Here is an 11,584-nt window from a genome sequence, read left to right on the forward strand (position 1 = left end):
GTTCCAGACCAGCCTGGGCAATATAGTGAGACCCCCATCTCTATCTAAAAATAAATAAATAAATAAAAATTTAAAAAAAGAAAAAGAAAATGATGAGGGTTTTTTTCCAACCTTTTTTCTTCTTTTCTCTAACCTTAATCCCTTTCACTTTTTCCTTTACCTTACTGCACTGGCCAGAATTTCCAATATCATGTTGAATTGAAATGGTCAGCAGGTATCTAGCCTTATTCCAGATCTCATGGGGAAAAGCTTTTAATATTTTCATATTAAGTACGATTGTGCCAGAGATTTTCTGAAGGAAGTTCCTTTCTGTACCTGGTTTGCTTCGGGTTTTTAAGCATGCCTGCGCATTAGCTCCTATCCAAAGCTCTTCCTGCAACCACTGAGATGACCATACGGTTCTTCCCTTGATTCTGGTAATATGATAAATTACATTATTTGATTTTCATTCCTGGAATAAATCCAACTTGGTCACAATGTGTTAAAAAAGTAAGAGAGGTGGAGGAGAGGAGGCCCCAGCTGGCATGCAATAGAACACAGATTAAACCACAAGGAATTATCAGTGGTCCTTGAATTAGTAAGGATCCCTTACTTCCTCTCCTCTTGTGAATATTCATTCAACATCTGCTCAATATATATTAAAATAATATTGAGAATCTTTTACCACGCCAGCCTTGTTGTAGGCAGCGGGAACGCAGTGGTGAGCATGGCCCTGAGGAGCTCTGTCCTAATATCGTGGTGGAGGAGGCCTGGGCAGTCACAGATGACAGATGAACCAATGCAAAGAAACCATCCGACAGAGTGACGGGTGACTCGCAGACTGCCTATGGGGAGTGAGACCAAGGGCGACAGGGAAAGGCAGCGATGCTCCACGCAGAGCGCTGTCAGGCGCCCGGCCTCATGTGGCAGAGGCGGCAGGAGCTAGGTCCCTCAGTGCCTGAAAGGCCAGAGTTGAGTCTCATTTTATTCTCAGAGTGACAGGTGGCCACTGGAGTTTTTAATCTGGAAAGTAAATGACTAATGTAACTTAACTTTTCCACAGACTGCCTTGCACTGCTCCGTGCAGAACAGACTGTGGGGGGCGGGGGTGCAGGCAGGGGCAGGGGGCTCCAGGGAGAGGCGTTACTGCCATGGGTCAGGGCGCAGCAGGGATGAACATGCCGCTGTAAGCAGGGAGAAAACACCAATACAGAAGCAGAAAAATGCCTCTAGGTTCCTTGGGAGAGGCTGACAATACAGAAATCAAAGCATTTCAGCAAAAGAAACTGTAACAACTGCATCTGTTCTTTTCATAAAGCTAGACTGTGGATTTCTATGTTCCAAGGTAGTTACATAGGGATTTTTTTTTTTTTTTTTTTTTTTTTGCTTTGTTTTGTTTTTGAGATGGGATCTCACTCTGTCACCAGGATGGAGTGCAGTGGGCAATAATGGCTCACTGCAGCCCGGACCGCCTGGGTTCAAGCGATCCTCCCACCACGGCCTTCTGAGTAGCTGGGACTACAGTCACACACCACCATGCCTGGCTAATTTTTTTTTTTTTTTTGGAGATGGAGTCTCACTCTGTCACCCAGGCTGGAGTACAATGGCACGATCTGGGCTCACTGCAACCTCTGCCTTCTGAGTTCAAGCAATTCTCCTGTCTCAGCCTCCCGAGTAGCTGGGATTACAGGCACCCACCACCACACCCAGCTAATTTTTGTATTTTATTACAGACAGGGTTTCACCATGTTGGCCAGGCTGGTCTCAAACTCCTGACCTCAGGTGATCTGCAGGCCTCGGCCTCCCAAAGGGCTGGGATTACAGGGCGTGAGCCACAGTGCCTGGCCTTTTTGGGAAAAAAATTTTTTGTAGAGGCCAGGCTCGGTGGCTCACGCCTGTAATCCCCAGCATTTTGGGAGGCCAAGGTGGGCGGATCACAAGGTCAGGAGTTTGAGACCAACCTGGCTAACAAAGTGAAACCCAGTCTCTACTAATAATACAAAAAATTAGCTGGGTGTAGTGGTGGGCGCCTGTAATCCCAGCTACTTGGGAGGCTAAGGCAGGAGAATCACTTGAATCCAGGAGCTGGATGTTGCAGTGAGCCAAGATCGCGCCACTGCACTCCAGCCCGGGAGACACTGCGAGACTCTGTCTCAAAAAAAAAAAAAAAAATTGTAGAGATGGGGGTCTCCCTATGTTGCCCAGGCTGGTTTCAAACTCCTGGGTTCAAGTGATCCTCCTACTTTGGCCTCCCAAAGTGCTGAAATGACAGGCATGAGCCACCAAGCCCAGCCAAAAAATATGTTTAAAGCAACTCCCAGAGAAGCCCACTGTATTAAAGATTTTCATGTAATTGCAGGTGAGAGTGACATATCATATACACACTGTGCTATTAAATTCAGGTGCTGGCTGTGAAGGTACACTGTTTGGGAACATCTGTCCCCCTGCACAAAGCAGCTGACCTCAGGGCTAAGAAATAAATGGCTTGGAGGAAATAGCTCTAACATGACAAATCATTTTATAAATTCTCATTCACACTCTCCCTTCAACCAGTCTTCATACTTCAGTAGCTGCTACAGGACATACATAACTGGGTAGAGAGAAACTGGGTCTGGAGATGAGAACCACACTATACTATGCACACTGTAAAGCCTGGAACTGCTTCCCTGAACTCATACCAGTCCATCCAATGTTCTGTCCTCCCCAGAAAGGTGGGAAGGTGGGATCTGGGCTTCATACAATTGGGATATACTAGTTGAGGGCCTAGCAGTAAACTTCCCAGAAAAATGAAAAGACAGAAAACAGATTGAGGCCAGAGGGAGGAGGCCCACATGAGAAGAGGGGCTAGAGATAGTATTCTCAGCCAGATGTAGTGGCTCACGCTTGTAATCCCAACACTTTGGGAAGCTGAGGCAGGTGGATCACTTGAGTCCAGGAGTTCAAGACCAGCCTGAGCAACATAAGGAGATCTCATCTCTCCCTCTCTCTTTTTTTTTTTTTTTTTTTGAGACAGAGTCTCGCTCTGTTGCCCAGGCTGGAGTGCAGTGGTGCAATCTCAGCTCACTGCAAGCTCCGCCTCCCAGGTTCAAGCGATTCTCCTGCCTCAGCATCCCGAGTAGCTGGGACTACAAGCACGCGCCACCAGGCCCAGCTAATTCTTTTCGTATTTTTAGTAGAGACGGGATTTTACCACGTTGGTCAGGCTGGTCTCAAACTCCTGACCTCAGGTGATCCACCCTCCTGGGCCTCCCTAAGTAGTGGGATTACAGGTGTGAGCCACCATGCCTGGCCAGAGATCTCATCTCTAAAAATAAGAGTAAAAATTAAAAAATTAAAACCTAGCTGGGCATGGTGGAGTGTGCCTGTGCTCCCAGCTGCTTGGGAGGCTGAGGTAGGAGGATCACTTGGGCCTGGGAGGTCAAGGCTGCAGTGACCCAAGATCGTGCCATTGCACTCCAGCCTGGACCACAGAGCGAGACCTTGTGTCAAAAAAAAAAAAAAAAAAGAGAGACAGAGAAGGTCTCCTCAAGCACAGCCAAGTCAGTGTCCCGGGGGCCAGAGAAACTTGACTGGAGACTGACAGCAAACAGAGATAAGCTCTGGCTGGCTGTGATAAGGGAAATTCACCAAGAAACACAAGGTAACTAACGGACCTGGACAAGCTCTGCAAGCTGGCAGGTGTCAAGAGGGACAGAATGGGAGGCGGGAGACTACAGATTTATAACAAACCAGAAGTTAGAAGCAGTATCACTACTTTCATGTTTTCTAAGGTTTGAATAAGAAAGAAGGAGCTGTTACTAAAAACAAAACTGTTACTAAAAGGAGCAAAACCCCACATAAACTCAGAAAACAAGAAATGACTTCCACAGCTTCAGTGAGAGTGAGCTGAGCGGCATGTCGGCTGACATAAGTGCTACGAATCACACAAGGCACAGTGAAGACTAAGAGGAGACACTTACTACGAATCTACTTTGCACTTTCTCCAGAATTCTTTTTTCATTTAGAGCCATAGCTTCACCTTTCCTCTTCTTTATTCTTTTTTTTTGTAGCTTTTTACAGGCATACATTTTTCCTGTGGCTCGCACTTGACAGGCACAAACCTAGTTTAAACAGCAAAGTAAAGGAGGTTTATGTCCACCTGACGTTTCTTAGGCCACACAAAGGAAACCCTTTGCTTGATGAGGCCCTCACTGGCAGAGACCAGCAGCAGCGCATGAGGAGACCGTCTCAAAGGTGGGCGTTGTCAGTGTGAGTCGGCTCCTCCTCTCAGTGACGCGCTGCGTTCTATCAACTCTAAGACAGTGTACAACGGCACTAGTTGGCATAGGTGATCACGGTACATCTGTTTAATTTTTAAATGTTCCCATATGTCTATTTTACTTTTTGTAAAAGTGCAAAAGTTTTAAAAAGTAAAACTAAAAAGATTCTTTTTTCAGCTGGGCATGGTGGTTCATGCCTATAATCCCGGCACTTTGGGAAGCCAAGGCAGGCAGATCACCTGAGGTCAGGAGTTCGAAACCAGCCTGGCCAACATGGTGAAACCCCGTCTCTACTAAAAATATGAAAAAAAAAAAAATTCACCAGCCATGGTGGCGGGTGCCTGTAATCCCAGCTGCTCTGGAGGCTGAGGCAGAAGAATCACTAGAACCTGGGAAGCAGAGGATGCAATGAGCCGAGATCGTGCCACTGCACTCCAGCCTGGGTGACAGAGTGAGACTCCATCTCAGGATTCTCCTGCCTCAGCCTCCGGAGTAGCTGGGATTACAGGTGCCCGCCACCATGCCTGGCTAATTTTTCTTGTATTTTTAGTAGAGACGCCATGTTGGCCAGGCTGGTCTTGAACTCCTGACCTCAGGTGATCCGCCCACTTTGGCCTCCCAAAGTGCTGGGATTAACAGGTGTGAACCACTGTGCCTGGCCTAAAAAGATTCTTGAATTTTTAATTTAAAAAGTCAAGAGTATAAGGAAATATATTTCATATAATTCACAATTTTCATATCTTTATTCTATTACTTCTTAAAGTAGTATTTATGTATTATTTTAACTTTATGTCATGAAAAATTTCCAACATACAAAAGTGGAAAAAATAGTATCATGAGCCTCAGGTTCTGGTCCCCCTGCCTCTGTGTCATCAACATTAGGCTACTGTTTCTTCCAACTCCCATCCATTGCACGCCCCACAGGGGACTGCTTTAAAAGCAAACGTAAGACATGATATAATTTTATCTACCAATAAAACAATTTTGGTGGTAAAAGAAATACAAAGTTAATTGTGGAAAATACTGGAAGTAAGAAGGACAGTGATTAAAAACTCACCTGCAATTCCAAGATAATCACTGTTAATATTTTGTTCTATTTGATTCTAGGCCCACCTTCTTACATGGGTATGCAAGAATACATACCCTGTTCCCCACCACCCCAGCCTTTGATGGCAAAACTGGTCTCATATTGTAAAATAGGTAATATTTCTTAACCTCCTTTTTAAAAATCTTATTGTGTGACTATTTTCCTATCATGAAATGTTTTCCTAAAATGTGACTATCGCAAAATGAATTTAATCATTTTCTTACTATTAAGACTTGGCATAAAAATCTCTTCATCTCTCTTTATCACTAATTTTTAAAAAGTTATTCTAAGTGGAATTGGCCAATCAGAGACAGGGAATGGAAAGCGGACAAGAGTGTCAGGCACTGTGCTAACAGCTGGGGGTGAACACTCACCGGCTTACAGCAGCCTGGCGGGCAGGGCCGATTATTTCCCTGCGAGAGGTGAGATCGCCATTGCGGGCCCAAGATCACACTGCTGGAAGTGACACGACAGGACCCTGACCTCAGGTCTGTCCACGTCTGAGTACGTGCTCCTTCCACTACAGTCTGCGGCCTAACACCATGACAGCAGAGATGGCTACTCAATTCCCTTACCATTGTGCTCACTCAGGACCCTACAAATTAATTTCGGAGGACTTCAAGCATAAGCAAAAGAATGACTGTTGACAAAATAAAACCAACTACGTTTGCTCTCTCAAGACCACTAGAGGAAGTGCTAGCACTTGGAAAAAGCAAATGCACGATTAGAATCTGGATTAAAGGGCACCAAGGCTGTCCCCGCATTAGGGCGAGCAGGGCTCCTTCCGACAGGCATTCAGAGTAGGAGTGGGCTGACTGCTCACTGCCTCTGGGCCTTGACGGAGAGCACACCGCCTCCAGAGCAAGTCTGCTGAAAACTGCCACGCTTGATTCGTGCAGCCGGTCATTCGTTTGGGAACCCAAGTAAATCTGTTAAAAAGTAATCTATACAATCGTAATTATACTAAGTCTTTCTTGTCTTCTTTTTTATGTATTTATTTATATTAAATATTTAAATAGAGAGGGGGTCTTGCCATGTTGCCTAGGCTGGTCTGGAACTTCTGGGCTCAAGTGATCCGCCCACCTTGGCCTCCCAAAGTGCTAGGATTACAGGTGTGAGCCACCGCACCCAGCATCAGGTCTTTCACAATAGCTAAAATTTGCTAACATGTCCCTGTTGAATCCTATCAGGACTGACATGTTTTATAAACTGACATGTGGCTATAATTAGACTTTCATTCCTTTGTAAACACATGACCTACGTTCCAGAAATGTTTCCTCTGCTCTTTCACAAAATTTGAGTCTTTACTTTTGCAGATCATTAGAGGCAGATTAGCAAGACTTGAAGTGAGAAAATGCCTCTCCTGTTCTAGGACAAACTCAAACAGAGGGCGGATTTCTTACAGAAATATCTGTCATGGAGGGACGAGAGCAAGCATTTGACTGGATTAGGCAAAATATTCTTCACGGCCTCTGGAACTGTAGCAGAGGGACAGTACTGTTACTGAAGTCATGACTATGTTGGCCAATTTCTTGTCATGTCAAGCTGCAGGTGCATGACAGATCTCGGTTGCAGTGTGCTGCCTCCTAGGTCAGCTTTCTAATTAACTTCAAGCCAATGCTAGTGGCTTTTGCTTTGAATGTAACATGGGAGCAATAATATCTGAGTCACACCCAGGCAGTGTAACCTCCTTCTGAGTTAAACATACAGTGTTAGTTTGGCAATGGCTTGCCTGGCTCTTAGGGGCTTGTAAGTTCTTGAACTCCATATGATCACTCCAGGTAACTAATAAGGTAATTAACATTCTTTTAAATTCCCCAGACCAGAACTGCTGCTGTTCTCCATCCGCCAACTACAGTGGTCTCCATCTAGGAGACCCATCATATTTAAACAACACCCCAGGCCGGGCGCGGTGGCTCACGCCTGTAATCCCAGCACTTTGGGAGGCTGAGGAGGGCGGATCACCTGAGGTCGGGAGTTCAAGACCAGCCTGACCAACATGGAGAAATCCTCCTCTACTAAAAATACAAAAATTAACCAGGTGTGGTGGCGCATGCCTGTAATCCCAGCGACTCGGGAGGCTGAGGCAGGAGAATCGGTTGAACCCAGGAGGCGGAGGTTGCAGTGAGCCGAGATCACGCCATTGTACTCCAGCCTGGGCAAGAAGAGCAAAACTCCATCTCAAACAAACAAACAGACAGACAGACAAACAAAAAATCCCTCGTGAGTCTGTGAGTCCTTTCCTTAGGATTTTCCCAAATTGACACATTTCCAAACACCTTTTGATGTAGGTATGAGCTACATACATGTCCAAACAGAGCAGGGTTACATAAGTATATTTAATAATTCACTCTGTACTATGTGAATTTGGGGTCAGTCTTAAATTTACGGAAATAGAATCATGGAAATTCCACAATACAGGAGCAGAATCATCTTTCCATCTGGGCAAAGTGACTGAGCTGGGGCATCAAGCAAGGAAACCAGCTTCTTCAGAACTATGAGGTAAAAGGTGAAGTCACCAAGAGAAGGGATTCTTCAAAACCTTTTGCTCAAAATTCCATGTGGATTCTCACAGTTGGCTAAGATGATTCCCAAAACGCCCACTAAGGCAACAGTGTACTGGGAGAGTTGATGCGTTACCTGAAGCCGTGTTCTCAGGACCTTGCTGCCCACCCAGCTAGCAGCGCTGCTGGGAACTGGCTCCCATTACTCACCTCTCCAAATCCGCCTTTTCCTAGAACTCTGTAATGTCTAAATGTGTTCTTGGTTACGGGCTGCCTAATCAATGAGAAAAACAAGTTTCAGGTCCACATTGCATTGTTCTTTTAAAACAGAAAAGACTAATCAGCGCTTGTCTTCGCCTCATTTATTGAACCATTCTGCTCAAAGGGGATGCCCAGGACCAAGGGTGTCTGTGCTCAGGGACTGTGGCTCCCTCTAGCAGGACAGCTCTTGACTTGCTCTAAGAGCAATTAATTCATCTTTTTTTTTTTGAGATGGAGTCTCACTCTGTCGCCAGGGCTGGAGTGCAGTGGCACGATCTCAGCTCACTGCAACCTCCGCCTCCTGGGTTGAAGCAATTTTCCTGCCTCATCCTCCCAAGTAGCTGGGATTACAGGCACCCGCCACCACACCCAGCTAATTTTTTGTATTTTTAGTAGAGACGGGGTTTCACCATGTTTGCCAGGCTGGTCTCAAACTCCTGACCTTGTGATTCGCCTGCCTCAGCCTCCCAAAGTGCTGGGATTATAGGTGTGAGCCACCACCCGGCCAATTAATCTTAATTAACATTTAAGACACTGAAGCAAAAGGCAGAACAGTCCAATTATCCTAACTAACTAAAGACAGGTCTGAAACCAGCTGACACTAGGAAATGTGTATGTTCATAAGTGCCGGTGTAGACTTGGGTAGACCCCTCTCAACCTGTCAGAAAGCAGGTGAGGAAGATGACATATATACATTGTGCCATCCTTTGAAAAAAGAACCTCAAAGATGTTTATACCCAATGCCTCAAAAACAGCATGTATAAGCAAGAACTGGAAATTTAATCGATCAATAATAATAGTACTAATAATAACACTAGTAGCAGCTAACCCTTTTTTTTTTTTTTTTTTTTTTTGAGACAGAGTCTTGCTCTGTCACCCAGGCTGGAGTGCAGTGGAGCCACCTCAGCTCACCACAAGCTCCACCTCCCGGGTTCAAGCGATTTCTCCTGCCTCAGCCTCCCAAGTAGCTGGGAGTACAGGTGCACGCCACCACGCCTGGCTAATTTTTGTAGTTCTAGTAGAGATGGGTTTCACTATTTTGGCCAGGCTGGTCTCGAACTTCTGACCTCAGGTGATCCAGCCGCCTCGGCCTCTCAAAGTGCTAGGATTACAGACATGAGCCACTGCACCCGGCCCGCAGCTAACACTTTTTAAGTACTTATTTTGTGCACCAAACATTGTGCTATAAGCGTTGTACACACATTTCCCAGGTGATCCTAGCAATGGTGCAAGGAGGCAGATTCTATAATTACCTCTAATTTACAGAACAAGGACCTGCCACTCATACAGGCTAAGCCACTTACCTGAGGCCACATAAACAGTAAGAGGCTGAGCAGGTTTTAACTGCCAGGTGCCACCCACTGCATCCTATTCTATCACCAAAAATCTAAGCTAAGTTTTATTTTCTGGTCACTGAAACAACAGGGATACCTGCCATTTTAAAAAGAGAGAACAGAGTCTATTAAATTAGAAGAAATTGTACAATACTAATACCTATGAAAATTTCTGTATAAAAATATCATATACAACTCAAAATTTCTAATTGTATTTTGACAGATGGAAAAGTCTATGTCAATCAGTATGTATTGTGAGAAATTAACATTTGTTTTATTGAGGTCTCTTTTCTTTTTTTCTTTTTTAGAGATGGGGTCTTGCTACATTGCCCAGATTGGAGTGCAGTGGTTATTCACAGGAATGATCATCTCATACTATAGCCTTCAAGTCTTGGGCTTAAACAATCCTCCAGCCTCAGCCTCCTGAGTAGCTGGGGCTATAGGCATGTGCCACTTCAACTGGCTTTTATTGAGTTTAAAATTAGAACATACCTTTCCAGCCATTTCCATTGTAAAAACTGAGAAAAATATGAGCTTTCTTGGTATTCTTCAAATGGTTCCCCTCTTAAGTAGTTATGGGTAACTCTAGAAAAAGATTTTACAAAATTATATACATTTGCTGTATTAAGAAGTAAAAACAAGTATGTTTTAGTGCATTAATAGGCACTGAATATGGGAAAGGCAATCATTACACACAATTCAATAGTTTGAATTTGCAATTATAAAAGTCCACATTAGGTTCTAACGCTGTAAGTGAAAACAGAAGTGAAATAGAATGAATGCAAAGAGCAGTGAAGTAGAAGGATGCATTCCCTTCTTGGGAGTGAGGGCGTCAGCTGCTCTGTTGTCAAGCAGCACGCTTCCCATGTGCAAGGCACAGTGGAAGGGTCCCCGGAGGACAGCACAGAAGTCAAAGCCATGGGCTGCTGCACGTCCTGCTTCAGCCACTCACTGGCTGAGGGACCTCAGCCAACTTACCCAACCTCTATGGCCTCAGTTTCTCCTTCTGTAAAACAGAAATAATAATCATGCCTACTTCAGAGGGTTACTGTGAGCAGGTAAACGCATTAATACTTCCAAACATTTATGATTGTTTTGTTATTTTTTGTTGGTGGTGTTGTTTAGAGACAGGGTCTCACTCTGTTGCCCAGGCCAGAGTGCAATGGCACAATCATGGCTCACTGCGGCCTTGAACTCCTGGCCTCAAGCAATCCTCCCTCCTCAGCCTCCCAAAGCACTGGCACTACAGGTGTGAGCCACGAAGCCTAGCTTTATTATTGTTGTGTTATTACTATTACATGTCTCTTAGTGCACATGTACAAGAAAGAGTTTAGGTTGTGTACATGCCCAGAAGAGGGATGTGAAGAATAAAAGTGTGGAATGAAAGATTGGCCCTTCCTGGCTTCTGTGACATCCCAGATGAAGACAGGAAGAAATCTGATTCTTACCACAATGTCCCAGGATCAGTATCAGAGAGCACAGACCAAGCCTGTCCTGTCTGCTATACCAGAGAAGCAATCAAATGGAGCCATGAAGCCAACATCTCTTTTCTTTTTTTTGGTCTGGCTCTGTCACCCAGGCTGGAGGGTAGTGGTGAGGTCACAGTCACTGCAGCCTTGACCTCCCAGGCTCAACTGATCCTCCCACCTCAAGCCTTCTGAATAGCTGGGACTATAGGCATGCACCACCATGCCTGGCTAATTTTTGTATTAGAGACAGGGTTTCACCATGTTGCCTAGGCTGGTCTCGAACTCCTGAGGTCACACAATCTTTCTGCCTTGGCCTCCCAAAGTGCTGGGATTATAGGCATAAGCCATGGTGCCCAGCCAGAGACAACATCTTCTTGCAAAACAGTTCAAATCACAAACACTAGAATACCATTACTGTGAATATCCAACAAGAATAAGTAAAAGATGACTTGAAATTGAAAATATTTACATTTACTCTAATCCATTTACTCTAATACATTTTCAGAGGAGGGGGCTGAGGGACAGAGGGAAGGGTTCTAGTCCAGTGCCATACACCTGGCTAAGAGAAAGATGGGATGCATGCCATTTATCTGTGGGATGTAGAATTGGCCACTGAATTCTCACTAAAGGAATAAGCATCTAACCCAGCTCCTCAGTGTGCAGAGTACCCACACCTCAAGAGAAAGCCAGA

General features: G+C 45.0%; 1 protein-coding gene across 1 annotated transcript in view; it reads right to left on the minus strand.

Moving 5' to 3' along the window:
* The window catches only part of GRK4 (G protein-coupled receptor kinase 4), a gene marked incomplete at its 3' end in the record, with an annotated part of 57,794 nt that overhangs the window by 4,310 nt on the left and 41,900 nt on the right, over positions 1 to 11,584 (minus strand). The window contains exons 6-8 of the mRNA XM_011970920.1: positions 9,917 to 10,009; positions 8,040 to 8,103; positions 3,939 to 4,079 (exon numbers count right to left, since the gene is read on the minus strand). Of these exons, the coding sequence (XP_011826310.1) occupies positions 3,939 to 4,079; positions 8,040 to 8,103; positions 9,917 to 10,009 (298 nt within the window). The remainder of the gene's footprint in view (positions 1 to 3,938; positions 4,080 to 8,039; positions 8,104 to 9,916; positions 10,010 to 11,584) is intronic.

This window comes from Mandrillus leucophaeus, unplaced genomic scaffold (genome assembly GCF_000951045.1).
Source record: "Mandrillus leucophaeus isolate KB7577 unplaced genomic scaffold, Mleu.le_1.0 Scaffold98, whole genome shotgun sequence".
Lineage (NCBI taxonomy): Eukaryota > Metazoa > Chordata > Mammalia > Primates > Cercopithecidae > Mandrillus > Mandrillus leucophaeus.